The sequence below is a fragment of the Melanerpes formicivorus genome, unplaced genomic scaffold, assembly GCF_026170545.1.
Source record: "Melanerpes formicivorus ecotype bairdi unplaced genomic scaffold, bMelFor1.0.p_v2 SCAF_8, whole genome shotgun sequence".
NCBI lineage: Eukaryota > Metazoa > Chordata > Aves > Piciformes > Picidae > Melanerpes > Melanerpes formicivorus.
The window spans coordinates 10,191,916-10,206,473 of record NW_027142360.1 but is presented as its reverse complement, the minus strand read 5'-3'; the positions used below and the strand labels follow the sequence as shown (position 1 = coordinate 10,206,473).

The 14,558-nt window shown below is 53.1% G+C and overlaps 1 protein-coding gene across 17 annotated transcripts in view; it reads left to right on the top strand.

Annotated features, from left to right (window-relative positions):
• Positions 1 to 668: 668 nt before the first annotated feature.
• The window catches only part of ZNF384 (zinc finger protein 384), a 29,969-nt gene continuing 16,079 nt past the window's right edge, over positions 669 to 14,558 (top strand). For 2 of the 17 annotated variants that reach the window (XM_068142023.1, XM_068142007.1), the window contains exons 1-8: positions 914 to 985; positions 1,437 to 1,485; positions 2,102 to 2,254; positions 2,340 to 2,529; positions 5,242 to 5,308; positions 5,445 to 5,685; positions 6,408 to 6,738; positions 13,184 to 13,261. In XM_068142023.1, the coding sequence (XP_067998124.1) occupies positions 2,477 to 2,529; positions 5,242 to 5,308; positions 5,445 to 5,685; positions 6,408 to 6,738; positions 13,184 to 13,261 (770 nt within the window). In that variant the 5' untranslated portion in view covers positions 914 to 985; positions 1,437 to 1,485; positions 2,102 to 2,254; positions 2,340 to 2,476. Of the gene's footprint in view, positions 986 to 1,059; positions 1,261 to 1,436; positions 1,486 to 2,101; positions 2,255 to 2,339; positions 2,530 to 5,237; positions 5,309 to 5,444; positions 5,686 to 6,407; positions 6,739 to 13,183; positions 13,262 to 14,558 lie in introns of those variants that run through there. The other 15 variants (XM_068142024.1, XM_068142022.1, XM_068142010.1 and 12 more) reach the window with 14 other exon arrangements.

Below are 14,558 nucleotides of genomic sequence, written 5' to 3'. Positions count from 1 at the left end.
TGTGAGAGAAACGATTGTTTGCCAACCCAGGTGAAAAACAGCTGGCCAGGAGTCCTTCGTGTCGGGTTACCACGCTGAAGGCGCTCAGCATCTGGCCAGGGCAGCGCCGGTGCCAGCAGGCACCAAGCGGCTGAGAGAACGCTCCCCAGGCGGTGGCGGTGACCCACGGGGTCAGCACGCTGCCCCATCTCGCCGGGCTGCCAGAGATGCCCAAGCTAAGCTAGCGCCTCCCTCCTGCACTGCCACCAACCCTGCCTCCGGCTGGACCTTCTGCAGAGCCACCAGGCACACGGGAAGCTAGGCCGCGGTGAAGCCGGCGCTCTCTGCCAGCTCGGCAGGCTGAAGTCGGTGGGGTGGTCTCGGCGGGGCGGGAAGGCGGCGTGGCCGGAGGAGCGGGGGCTCTGCAGCCACTACTGCGGCACAACCCTCACGCCCGCCCCAAGGGCCAGCTCGGCCGAGGCCTGCAGCAGGGCCAAGGACACCCGGCCGGCAGGCGAGGGCGGCGGGGCGTGAGGCGCGGCGGCGGCGGCGGCCACAGGGCCGACCGGGACTGATGAATATTCATGATGGCGGCGGCCCGTCCCGCAGCGCGCACGTCTCGCGGGGAAGCGCCGCCTCCGCCGGAAGCTGCCTCGCGACCGCCGCACGGCCACTTCCGCCCTTCCTCCCGCCCGTGCCCCTCGCACTTCCGGTAAGCGCGCGCCCGCCCGCCGCCGCCACACGGGCCTAGCTTCCGGCCCGGCTCGGCCGCCCGCAGCTACTCCGCCGAGGGAAAACCTGCCCCGGGCCAGCGGCCGCCTCCTGCTCCGCCTCTTTTGCAAACGAAGCCGCCGATGACGCCGTTCCGCTCTGCTCGGAGCCCCGGAAGAGCTACGGCGCGCTCCGCCCCCTGATCCGGAAGCGACTCGCCGCTCCTCTTTCCGGTGAGGAGGCCGCTGCCGCCGGTGGAGTCAGGGTCGGGGTCGCCGCTGGGGGGTGGTGCCCGGTAATCTGGCGGGTGGCGGGTGTGAGGGCCGGGGGAGCCCGGGGGGAGCGGGACTTCCGGGGCCGGAGCGATCCGGAAGCGGAAACGAAGGAGGGCTGTCTGTCTGTATGTCTGTCTGGTCGCCCGCCCGTCCCGGTGTCTGGTGCCAAAGCGCGCCCAGGGGCTCCGTCGCGGGTGGCTGAGCTCTGGACCAGCCCCGCGGGGGACGACAAGGCGGCGCGCCCCGTCCTCAGGCGCCGCCGCCGCCTTGTGCGTGCGGGGCCCCGCGGGGGGAGGTGGGTCCGGGCCCCTCCTACCATCCCGGGCGATCCTTGCGGGGAGCCTGCTTCCCGGCCCATGGCCTGTCCCCCAGGGGCTAGATGTGGCCGGCGGGACCGGGGGCCCCGCGTTGCGCTGGCCGCTGTCATGCAAGGCCCCGGGCGCTCCGGTAACCCTGGCGGTTTGTTTGCAGAAACGGCCCTGGAAGGAGGAGAAATGCAAGAGGAGGGAGAGTGAGAGGGGTAAGGAGCTTCTGCTGTGAGTGACTCCCCCTCGCCCCATGGGCTTCCCTCAGGGTTCAGGGTTGTGGGTCCTTGAATTGGCTTCTGCTCCGTGGTGCAGGAGAGGGGATCGACTGGCTGAAGGGAACTGAGGCATGGGGTATGGCCCCTGCCAGGCGCCTGTTTCAGCAGTGGCTCAGTCACTTGGGGTGGAGGCTATGCATGTGTCAAGCACTAGAGTTGTACCTACTCTGGTGTGTGGGTTTGGGATTGAGAACCCTGTCCAGCATGCTTGGGATAATCCTGATGTGCATTCAGATGTGATTGTTCCCAAGATTTAGCTGCATTTGAATGATTTGGTGCTTATGAGCTTTGTGGAGACGTTTCTGCATTTGACCTTACAGCCTGCGTGGCCTTCAGCATCCTTAGTACTTTGCAGCAATTAAGCCTGAAAGCTCCTTGTTACTGAGTAAAGATCTTGGGCAGACTGTAAAACAACATTGTAACTCATTCTTGGGGCAGAGGGAGGGGGCACCTTTTGTCAGCTGAAGACTCAAGAAAGCAAAAGCTAGGTGTCTGGAGGATAAAGAAAAGCACCTTAAAAATCAGCCTCTAAATACCTGATTGTGCCTTCCAGAAAAACAGCCTCCACCTCACCTGTACTTGCACGTGCTTTTGTCTCTCTGTTTATGATTAAAGTGATGACCTGCAAAGAAGTGTAAGCCCAGCACGTTAAGTATGTGACTCTGTGAAGTACTCTGAGATCTAAACTCCAGACCCCTTGTCCCTTGTGAGTTCGCTGGTTCACTCGGTTGTATTTTTGGTGTATGTACCTTTGTGGTCTGTACATAGAAGGTGTTTTTGGTTTACATCAGGAGGGTACCTTGACATCTGTCTGATACTAGACTGGTGAATAGGAAGAAGGTCCCATCTCTGGCCCGTTTGTGGAAGCTGGGATGATGAAGGCACTGCAGTGGGAACGTGCTGTGGTACAGGGTTGAAGCTCCAGCCCATGTCTGGTAGTTATAGAGCAATTGGAAGGGTTACGTGCAAAGTTCTGGTGAAGTAAGTGTGAGCAGGGTTAAAGTGGGGGCTGCCAACAGGGGTGCATGTTGTCCAAATGGCCTTCAGCCTGAAAGTGGGGTAGGGGAGGGAGAGCTGGTGGGTGTTAAGGCAGTAGTTTGGTGGAGGAATCTTCTCTTTGTTTTCTCCTTTTGGAAGACTGGCTTGCTAGCAAGATTGCATGAAAGCTTCAACTCTGACACCACTTCTCCTTTTCCTCCGTGTTCTTACAGCTTCATCACACTTCAGCCTTTCAAGCCAAAAGTTTTGAGGCCTGCTATCAGCTCAGGCATGAAAGATCTTTGGATGGGGGAGATGGATTCTAAGAGAGTTGAACAAAACCAGTGCAGTCATGTTTTGACAGTGAGAGCCTGATTTTGACCTGCACACTTTGGAACCTGAGGAAGCAAAAGTTAGGTGAAGTGCTGCCAGGAGACTAGGTGGAGACAGGCAGCCAGTGGGTACCCTGGCCTGTGCTAGTCTGGGTCTGGAAATGGAGCTGCCTTTCATTTCTTGTAGTCTTTAAATGAGACAGCTCTTGTGAGGTTATTTTTTTGTTGTTTAAGTTAGCATCTTTCTGTTTGACTCAAAGTCTGCAGGAGAATCCAAGGGAGTCTTGGACAAGTCCCATTTTCACTTGACAAATGCATCTGATTATGGTACAGGACTTTGGGTTCCTGCAGAATCAGGTTCACTTTGAAGGTTTTGATTGTAAACCCCAAACCAAACAAAACCCACCCAAACCCCCCACACCTGACAGTCCAACCCAGAATTCCCTCTTGCTTCAGCTGGTGCTCAGTTTCCTGGAGGACATTCTGGCTTTATGTGCCCATCTGGGGGAAGACAGCAGCCCTGCTATGAAGCGCTGCGTACGTAGGCCTTTGCCGTGGATAGTGCCCTCAGGTTGGCTCAGAAAAGAAAGCAGAGGAAGGAAGGAAAGAGCTTTGCCCCATCAGATTCTGATTGAATCACAGCAAGGTAAATGGCAGTAATTCAGTCAGGCAGCTGGCCGTCTGACTGCATGCCACCGAGGCCAGGTAAATAATTCATCCTCAGGTGTGCGTATTGGTTGGCTTGGAGTGAGCAAGCAGGCAGGAAAACCTGGCTCTGCTGTTGTGTGAGCAATTCATAAAACCAAAATTATCAGGTAATTTGGTTCATTTAAATACCTCTTCTCTGTGGAGAGGAGGGGGAAAAAAAAGTCTCTTTGCATTTTGGCTTGCACTCAGCAATTCCACATGCATTTATTCTGCCCTAATATGCTTTTGGAGGGTAAAGTGTTTGATGCTTCTTGGGGCATGCTCCACAGCTTATCTGATGATTGAGACAGGCCCTTCAGAAACAGTATTTACTCACTAATTAGACTGCTGCCACATCACAACAGAAACAGGAGTGGGACAATTTGCAGGTAGCTGCATGTGAAACCAACAGTGCTTGCTTACTCTAGGCAGCTTGCCCTGCCAGGTGTTCTCCAAGCATAGTTTTTGGCCTGTGTTTTACCTACCAGTTTCACCCTGTTTGTTTGGGAACTAGGTGCATCCTCCTGCTTCAGGGTTTATTTCTTTAGTTTTTGAGTAGTGTTTTCACAAGCAGAACAAACTGTGCTGTTACACAGAGGAATGGAAAGGGCTTCTTCAGCCCAGTGTTCCTAAAGAGCTTAGGAGATTCATAGAGTACCACGTTGGAAGGGACCTCAAGGATCATCTAGTCCAACCTTTCAGGGTAAGAATACAGTTTAAATGAGATAAAGAGGACCAGTTAGACAGCAAAATGTAGTCCTCTGAAGACTTTTACTGTCCAACCAGTCCTCTGACTGCATGGAGAGTTGAGAGGTAGCAGTGGGCATTTGACTCAGGGCAGAATTCTACTGAGTTTTGTCCCAAAGATGGGAATGAAATGAGCAGCAGAGAGCCATGACATGGGCTCGCTTGGAAACAGGGTATCTCAGGAGCAGGGCAGTCAAATTCTTTTGCTACTGCCTAGTCTCATTGAATGGGAATCTTGTCTGTCAGGAGTACTGAGTGATAGTCCTGGGTTTTCTTACAAGAGAGTGGAGCTGTGGTGGTCAGTGTTGGGCAGCAGGAGGTTAGGAGCACTGAGTTTGACTTCTTGGTCTGCTGTGGCTGTCTGTTCTCTTGGGCAAGTCTGTTTCACTCTCTCTGCCTGTCTTTCCTCCTGCGTAACATAACGCTGATGTCCCCTCACTGCATCTGGGTCCTTAGTGCTGAGCTAGGGTGGAGGGACAGGCAAGGTCCAAAATTGTCCCTGCTGGTGGGGTCAGACTGACAATGAAGAGTTGCTTTGAGCTGTATTTGCTTGGTTGCAGATGCACAGGCTTTAGTTATGTCCCGCACTCTGGGTGGATGCTAATGAGCAATTTTGGAGGTGCTCTGGGTTTGTAGTCAGTCATTTGGTTGGCTTTTTTTTTGCATGGAGGAGTACTGGGGCAGGAGGTGTTTGAGGTGGACCTAAGCCTGTGGGAACAGCAGGCATCTTTTTCCCCTGAACATAAATTGTGATTTGGGCACATAGCTCAAAAGTGGGGAGAAGTTGCTCGAGTCAGAGAGGGGAGGTGAAGGAACTGTCACAGTGTCAGACTGAGTCAGTTCCCTGTTGGAGTCTCTTTGGGTTTAATGTTCTTTTTGTGTGTGTGTCTGTCTTTCTTCTTCTCCATTTCCCTTCCCTTTCCCCTTCTTCCCCACTGTGCCCAGCTAGGATGGAAGAATCTCATTTCAACTCCTCCCCGTACTTCTGGCCAGCAGTGCCCACTGTCTCGGGACAGGTAAGATCTTTGTCTTCCCACCTGGGATGCTGCTCTTGCTTTCTACTGCAAATTGTTCTCTTGCATTTCTTGCTCAGCCAATGCTGGGAGAAGCTTTGCTAGAATGTTCTAAAAGCAATTCTTCCCACCCATGTAGATTGAGAACACCATGTTTATTAACAAGATGAAGGAGCAGCTCTTGCCCACAGAGAAGGGCTGCAGCCTGGCTCCCCCCCACTACCCTGCCTTGCTGACAGTACCCACCTCTGTGGCCCTGTCCACTGGCATCACCATGGACTCAGACACCAAGCCGGAGCAGCTGACACCACACAGCCAAGCCCCTGTGACTCAGAACATCACCGTGGTACCAGTGCAGTCTGCTGGACTCATGACAGCAGGTAGGGGACTCCAAAGAGTCATAGAGTGGTAGGGACCTCCAAAGGTCATCCAGTCCAACCCCCCTGCCAGAGCAGCATCACCTAGGGCAGGTCACACAGGAATGTATCCAGGTGGGTTTGCAATGTCTCCAGAGAAGGAGACTCCACAACCTCTCTGTGCAGCCTGCTCCAGGGCTCTGGCATCCCTCAAAGTAAAGAATTTTTTCCTCATGTTGGGGGGGTAAACTCTATTTTCTGTTTTCATTATAGTCAAAAGTACAGTTCTAGTCAGGAGAAAAGAGGGCCAAAGGGAGCCCTTCTCACTCTACAGCTCCCTGAAAGGAGGTTGGAATGAGGTGGGGTTGGTCTCTTCTCCCCAGTAACAAGTGATGAGAGGAAACAGCCTCAGGTTGTCCCAGGGGAGGCTTAGGTTGGATATTAGAAGAAAGTTCTTGACTGAAAGGGTTCTCAAAGCCTGGCACAGGCTGCCCAGGGAGGTGGTTGAATCCCCATGCCTGGAGGTGTTTCAGAGAGGCAGAGCTGTGGTGCTGAGGGACATGGCTTAGCACCAGCCTTGCTGGAGTTAGGGAATGGTTGCACTTGACCTTAAAGGCCTTTTCCAACTGAAATGATCGTTTGATTCCATGCACAGTGGGTGGATGGAGCTGGGTTCTGTGGGGTAATGAGACTGGGCATCAGCAGAGGTGCAAGGAGTGACTTCCTCCATCCTTTTTTGTCTGCAGGTCCAGGTCTGGTGATAACTTCCCCGTCAGGTTCCCTGGTGACCACAGCCACCTCTGCCCAAACCTTTCCCATCTCAGCTCCCATGATTGTCTCTGCGCTCCCCCCTGGCTCCCAGGCAGCGCTGCAGGTGGTTCCTGACCTGTCAAAGAAGGGGGCAGCCGCCCTGTCGGAAGGCGCCGGGGGCGGCGGGGCCGGGGGGGTTGCCCCCAAACCGCCGCGGGGCCGTAAGAAGAAACGATTGCCGGAGTCAGGGCTGCCCGAGATGAGCGACCCCTTTGTGCTGTCCAACGTGGAGGAGGAGGACCAGCACAAGGATGGCAAGACATACAGGTGAGGAGTGGGGCTGAGCCTTGGCTGTAGCGCTGCATGGGGATGGGGGTGCGTTTAACCCCGTAGAGGGCTACGTGGGGGACCAGAGATCCCTGCCTCTTCCCTGTAGGATCCCTGAGCAGAGAATCTTTCACTTGTGAGGAAGGGTTGAGTTCTCTCTAGTCAGGAGTGTTTTCAGGCTGGTGTGTTGACCCAGAACTAAGTATCTCCTTCTTAGTGGACAGCTCTGATTCCCTGAGCAGATGGATGTTAATGTCACTAGGTTAGTTAACGACCAGGGTGTTCTGGAGGCTAAACCTTGATGCTAGGGCAGGGTAGCCTGGCTGGTGTAGTGCAGAATGCAGTGCTGTCTGGTGCAGCTGCAGCACTGCTGGGGTAGCTGACAGCCCTCTTGCACCTGAACTAGGACTCCAATCTGTCCACTGTAAAGATTACAAACTGGAGGCACACGGAGCAGGAAATTAACTGTGATGCTCGTGTCTGCTCCTGTCTGCATTGCCCCCTATGAGCTCTTCCTGTTTCAGCATTCCCAACCAGACAGGGAAAAAAATGTATTTCTGAATTAGATATGAGGGGGTTTCTGAGCCCTAAGGGTATCACAGAAGAGGGGGGAAGAGTTCTGAGCCCTGAGGATATCAGAGAAGATGGGGGAGAGTTCTGAGCCCTGAGGGTATCGGAGAAGAGGGGGAAGAGTTCTGAGCCCTGAGGTTGGGTTTCTGAGCTTGGAGGGATGTGGTTTGAGTTTACAAGTGAGTGGTGGGAAAGGGTGAGATTAACTAGAAGGAAATACTTGAGGCTAAGGTGCTGTGGGTGTTCTAGAGAAGGTGATAACCAGAGAGAGCAGGCAAGTGCTGGGGAAGGAAGTGTGATGGTCTGAGGTGGGAAGCAGGAGCCTGCGGGAGTAATTTAGTGATTTAGGGATGATGGAGATCAATAAGAGGGTAGAGTAGAAGCAAGATGAAAACAGAAATAGCAGATGATCCCTAGCTCTTCTCCCTTCCCTACCAGGTGCCCATGATCCTGTCTGGAGCAGTTCTCCTTTCTAGCATCCTAGACCCTCTTTTTTGGCCAGACGGTTGCTGGAATCATGCAAGTGCCAGCGCTAGGAAGGCATCTCCACATCATCAGGCACTGCTGTGTGTTTAGCCACAGCAATTTCAACATGTTTACACTTCTAAACAAAAGCAGTGAGCTGGGTAGAAAGCTAAAGCTTGGCTCAGCCTCTTCTTCTCTTACCCAATGTCCTAGTTCTTCCACTTGGAAAACATCATCAGCGTGTGGTGAAGGAGAGGTGGGGGAGTGTTAGGTAGAGCTTGCTATTTGTAATCCCACCATTTATTTTGGGCCCTGGCCACAATTCCACACTACTCAAGCTGCTTACAGTCTGGGTTGCTAATTAGGTTGTTAAATATGTATTTAGAGGGGACACAATTGGCAGTGAGCACTAGAATTAAAGCTGAACCAAGGCTTTAATTATAGCTCCTTGTTTACTTGGAAGTTTGGGGGAAAAAAAATGTCCAAGACCAGGTGGAGTGACTCAGCAGAAACTTTTCTGAACATGCAGAGCTCAAGAAAAAGACTTTGCAGAGAAAAACCCAAGGAGTTTAGGAACATGCAGCTGGGAAGATTTCCTGTCCTCCTGTGAGTTGTGGTGCCTCTGCCTGGTTCCCCAGTCCCTGCCCCACACAGGCCTTCCTCTGAGCAGTGCTGAGGTGCAAAGCTGAGATTCACTGAGGGCCTCCAAGGAGGATTTCTGCCCTTCTTGAGGTCTCCTCTTAGCTGGTGCTTGCTGGAGAATCATAGAATGGGTTGGGTTGGAAGGGACCTCATTAATGCAGATATGGAGCAGCACTGGTCCCAGTACAGACCCCTGAGGCACACCACTTTTCACCCCTCTCCATCTGGGCCTCAAGCTGCTGGCCACTACCCTTTGTATGCCATTATCCAACCAATTCCTTATCCACTGCACAGTCCACCCATCCAGTCCACATCTCTCCCATCTTAGAGAGGAGGATGTTGTGGGGGACTGTGTCACAGGCCTTACCAAAGTCCAGCTGGATGACATCTGTTGGGCTTCTCTTGTCCACTGATGCCGTTACTGTGTTGCAGAAAGCCACCAGGTTGGTCAGGCAGGACTTGCCCTTGATGCAGCCATGCTGGCTGTCCCCAGTCACTTTGCTGTCCTCCATATATACTCTTCCAGTAGATCTTCAGGAGGATCTGTTCCATGCTCTTTCCAGGCACAGAGGTGAGGCTGACAGTTTGGTAGTTTCCAGGGTCCTCTTTTTCACCCTTTTTAGAGAGGGATGCAATGTTTCCCTTCTTCCAGTCTCCACAGATCTCAACTGGCTGCCAGGACTTTTCCAGTGTGCCAGTTTGGAGCTGAAAATGATTGTTGGAAAAAGGAAAGTGTTTGTCTTCTCTTGGAGCTGGGGGAGTGAAAACCTGTGTGAAATGCAGTCAGGTTGTTTCTCTGTAACACACATATGGGTACACTTCCAAGTCCAGACTTCAAGGATTCCTGGGTGCCTTCTTTATTCTATAGGATGAGTTGGGTGGTTCCTGCTACCAGGGCAAGCAGACATAGCCTAGCTAAATTGAGACTGGGTGAGGTTCAGCTGCTCCTGCTCCCTTTTCAAGCTGGAGGAGGAGTTGCTCATGCATTCAGAGTTCTACACTTGTGGGATTTCACTGATTCTTCTGATCACAGAATGGTAGGGGCTAGAAGGAATCACACAGGAACACAGGCAGGTGAGTTTGCAGTTTCTCCAGAGGCAGAAACTCCACCACCTCTCTGGGCAGCCTGGGCCAGTGCTCTGCCACTGTCAAAGGGAAGACTTCTTTTCTTTTGTGTTCAAGTGGAACCTCCTGTGTTCCAATTTGTCTCCATTGCCCCTTGTCCTGACACTGGACACCACTGAGAAAAGTCTGGCTTCATCCTCCTGACACTCACCCATTAGATACTGATCAGCATGAATGAGATGCCCAGAGCCTTCTCCAGGCCAAACAACCCCAGCTCCCTCAGCCTGTCCTCATAGCAGAGGTGCTCCAGCCCACTGATCATCTTCATGGCATCCTCTGGACCTGCTCCATCAGGTCCATGTATCTCCTGTGTTGAGGGCTGGACACAGCACTGCAGGTGAGGTCTCCCAGAGCAGAGAGGCAGAATCTTCATCTCTGGCTTTTGATGCAGCCCAGGCTGCCATTGGCCTTCTGGGCTGCAAGTGCCCATTGCTGGCTCGTGTCAGCTTCTCATCCAGCAGCACCCCCAAGTGCTTTTCTGCAGGGCTGCTCTCAATCTCATCCCCCAGCCTGGATTGGTATCTAGGATTGCCCTGAGCTAGGTGCAGGATCCTGCACTCTGCCTTATTGAACCTCTTGAGGTTCTCCTCAGCCCAGCTCTCCAGCCTGTCCAGCTCCCTCTGGGTGGCATTGTGTGCTTCATGCCTATCAATGGCACCACTCAGCTTGGTATCTTCATGAAGCAGTCTTATCTGGAAGTGGTGCAGGGATCTTTTTGACTAGATCTTTGTAAGCAAAGGTGTGGGAGGCACTGCTGCTGACCATACTGTTTGCAGATCTTCATACCTAGCCTTGGTCTGCTGCTTTGCTTTGTGCTATTAGAGAATGTTTGCACCTTCAGGGGACAGCATCTAACCCAGTTCCCTAAAGCTCCCTACTCCTTCATGAGTAACATCACCTCAGTCTTGTCTGGATTCACTGTCACCTCTCTGTTAACCTTCTCTAACATCTGTGTAGAATTGGCTTCCTGTGGGCAGTGAGATTGGCATTTAGAGTCTTTTCTAGTCAGGTGCTGGCAGCATGCTTGTGGCCACAGCACAGGGGTTTGGATTTGTGGGACAACAAGGAGCTCAGGGACAGAGGACACGTCCAAGATGTGCCCAGGGTGTGAAAGTGTGCAGAAGCCTTATAAAGGCTTAGCAAGATGCAGAGCTGAGCTGTAGACTCATAGAATGCTTTGGGTTGGAAGGGACCACCCAAGGTCATCCAGGCCAACCCCCCTGCAGGCAGCAGGACATCATCCACTAGATCAGCTTGCTCAGAGCCTTATCCAGCCTGACCTTCAATATCTTCAGGGATGGGACCTCAACCACCTCCCTGCCCTGCCACAGGACAACCTGTTGCAGTTTTCCAGCACTCATACAGTACAGAACTTACTCCTAACTTCCAGTCTGAATCTGCTCTTCTCTCATTTCAAACCATTGCCTCTCATCCTATCACTGCAGGCCTTTGCAAACAGTCCCTCTGCAGTCTTGTAGCCCCTTCAGGTACTGGAAGGCTGCTATTAGGTCTGCCTGGAGCCTTCTCTTCTCCAGGCTGAACAACCCCAGCACCCTCAGCCTGTCCTTGTAGCAGAGGTGCTGCAGCTCCCTGATCTTCTTTGTCGCCTCCTCAGGTCCTTGTCCTTCCTGTGTTGAGGGCTCCAGAGCTGGACACAGCACTGCAGGTGAGGTCTCCCCAGAGCAGAGAGGCAGAATGACCTCTCTCCATCTCTGGCCACACTACTTTTGATGCAGCCCAGGCTGCCATTGGCCTTCTGGGCTGCAAGTGCCCATTGCTGGCTCATGTCAGCTTCTCATCCAGCAGCACTCCTGAGTCCTTTTCTGCAGGGTTGCTCTCAGTCTCATCATCCCCCAGCCTGGATTGGTGTCTAGGATTGCCCTGAGCTAGGTGCAGGATCTTGCACTTTGCCTTATTGAACCTCAAGAGGTTCTCAGCCCAGCAATCCAGCCTGTCCCTGGGTGGCATCCTGTAGAAGGTGAGGGAGCTGGGTGGAGTCCCTATTTTATAGAGGAAATGAAGTGCACCAGGGCAGCCAGTGGGTTGAGTCCAGCATGTGGGTGTGTTCTCAGACATGGCTCATTTTCACCCTTCTTTGCTGCCTTGTGGTGGCTTTAGCATTGCTCTTTGAATAGATGTAAAGTCTGGTGGCCATGGCTTTTGTAGGCCACATCTGTCTGTCTAAAATGGTCAAATTTGGCCAAGTTGCAAGCTTGGGAAGAGTCTTAAGCATGCTCTGAGATGCATTATAGTTTGGCAGGTGAAATATGCAGAAGCCCTCTTTGATTTTTCTTGAGGTTTGCATGACTCCAGGCCCTGACCAGACTGTCTATCTCCATGGTTTCTGTATGAGGATGAACTCCATGCCTACAGTCTCTGAAGCAATAAGCATCTTCTAGGCTAGCACTGAAGGCCAGGCCTGGTTTTCCTTCAGTCACAACTGCTGAGTCAGGAGGGAGCCTGCTGTGCTCAGTGTTGACAGTAACACCACCACACACACCCCTTCTGATGGGCACAAACATGAGGTGTGAGAAGACACTGGTTGGTTCAGCTGTAGTATGGATCACAATGAGCTGTGGGCAGGGTCTGGAGCTGACTGTGTCCAGGAAGTCTGAAAACTTAGCAGAGCTGAGATGGGAATTGGAAAGGAGGGAAGAGAGAGGATTAGAGCTTGATACACAGAATGGTAGGGGTTGGAAGGGACCTCTGAAGATCACCTAGTCCAGCCCCTTGGCTAAGCAGGATCACCAGACCCTAGATCCCGTTGCACAGAACATGTGTCCAGGTGGGCTTTGAGAAGAGCCTCCCCAGGCTCTCTGGGCAGCTCCAGCACCCTGAAAGAAGAGTTTTCCCCTATGCTTAAATGAAACCTCTTGTGTTCTAGCTTGTGCCTGTTGCCCCTTGTCCTATCACTGCCACCGCTGAAAAGAGCCCAGCCCCATCCTCTCAGCCTCCACCCTTTAGCTATTGACCAGCACTGGAAAGATCTCCTCTCACTCTGCTCTCCTCCAGGCTAAGGAGCCCCAGGACTCTCAGCCTCTCCTTGTCAGAGAGCGGCAGCTGAGGGGGTGAGGGGAGCCTGTTTGCAAGGGAAAGAGGGCACAGAGAGAAGCAAGACTGAGGGGAGGCAGAACCAGACCTAGGGGCTGGGAAATAAGGAGATGCTTGGAATTAGGTGGGGACAAGAGCATGGGATGTGGCCAGACTGGAAGCGTGGGGGAGAGGAGGCAAATGTTAGGCAGCTGAGGGGATTGAACAGAGCAGAGCTGCTGCAGTAGGGGGAAAAGATCTTGGGGTCCTGATGCAGGAGAGAGGGGATTGTAGGAGGCTAGAAGGCTAAGAGCAGAGGAGGACCTCAGCTTGGAGTGCCAGGCAGGAAGTTTGACCACATCCCCTCCAAAGCCTAGAAATCTTAAAGCCAGTGTTGGCAAACGCTGCGGCGCCTCTGCTGGCGGCACCCGCTGTGGCCTCCCGGGCACAGAGCCCTGTCCCCCCTCTCCGGCTGCCAGGAGGGGGCAGAGCCCCCTGGCTGCGGTTCCTCACCCCGGTGGCAGTGGCAGAGGGCTGTGAATTGCTGATGAGCAGTGTGGGTGTGGGATGATGCCACATGTTGGACTTTCTGTTTGCTTTTTTTAACAAGTAGTTCCGTGAGCAGCGGAACTAATGAAGCCTGGTTCCCAGCGGCTCTCTCCTGTGTGGATTCTCTGATGTCTAATCAAGGGTGAGCTTATTAGCCTTTCCCTCAGCAGGAGGCTCAAAGAGGGTCTCTCTTCTTCCCCCAGCTGCATATTTTTTTATGAGACTTGTCAGATCCTTACCCCACCCTTTCCTAGATGTGGTTGCAATGTGCTGATGATCTCACAAGCTCTTAAGGAGGACAGGTGCCCCTGCACACATACATAGGTACAGTTTGTACCCAGGAGCTTGGCTTTTGCTATGATTGCTGTGCTTGAAGTTAGAAAGTCAGAGAATCAGAGAGTGGGTTGGGCTGGCAGGGGCCTCCAAAGGTCATCCAGTCCAACCCTGCCCCCAGCAGGGACATTCCCCACTAGATCAGCTTGCCCAGAGCCTTGTCCAGCCTGACCTTGAAGATCTCCAGGGATGGGGCCTCAGCTACCTCCCTGGGCAACCTGTTGCAATGTTCCACCACCCTCATGGCACAGAGCTTGTTCCCAGCATCCAGTCTAAGAGGTCAGAATTAGGGCTGACCACATGCCTCAGGATATGAGGTGGTCCAAACTTGTGTTGTGTTGAGCTCTCTCCCTTCTGCTGAGCTGCTGTAACTCCATGGGAGCTCAGGTGCCTTTGCAGACTGCCAGGCTGAGGAATTCACAGTAAAGGCTCTGTGCTCATGAAGTTTAATTTTAGCATGTGGTGTTTGCACATCAGTGAAACCAGTGTGTGAAAGGAGTTTTGAACTGGGGAGAGAGGACTTCAAAACCACTCTGCTGCATGTTTTGTCTCATCACACCTTAACCTGTTCCTGTTGAGTACAATGCATGTTGATATCTGGGGGTGCTGCTGGGTGAGAAGCTGACATGAGGCAGCAATGGGCACCTGCAGCACAGAAGGCCAATGGCAGCCTGGGCTGCATCAAAAGCAGTGTGGGCAGAGATGGAGAGAGGTGATTCTGCCTCTCTGCTCTGGGGAGACCTCCCAGCAGTGCTGTGTCCAGCTCTGGAGCCTTCAACACAGGAAGGACAAGGACCTGAAGAAAAGGGTCCAGAGGAGGGCCATGAAGATGATGCAAGGATTGGAGCACCTCTGCTACAAGGACAGGCTGAAGGAACTAGGGTGGTTCAGCCTGGAGAAGGCTCCAGTGCCTGGAGAAGGCTCCAGTACCTGAAGGGGGCTACAAGAAGGCTGCAGAGGGACTGTTTGCAAAGGCCTGCAGTGATAGGATGAGAGGCAATGGTTTGAAATGAGAGAAGAGCAGATTTAGGTTGGATGTTAGGAACAGGTTCTGCACCATGAAGGTGGTTAAACACTGCAGCAGGTTGCCCTGGGAGGTGGTTGAG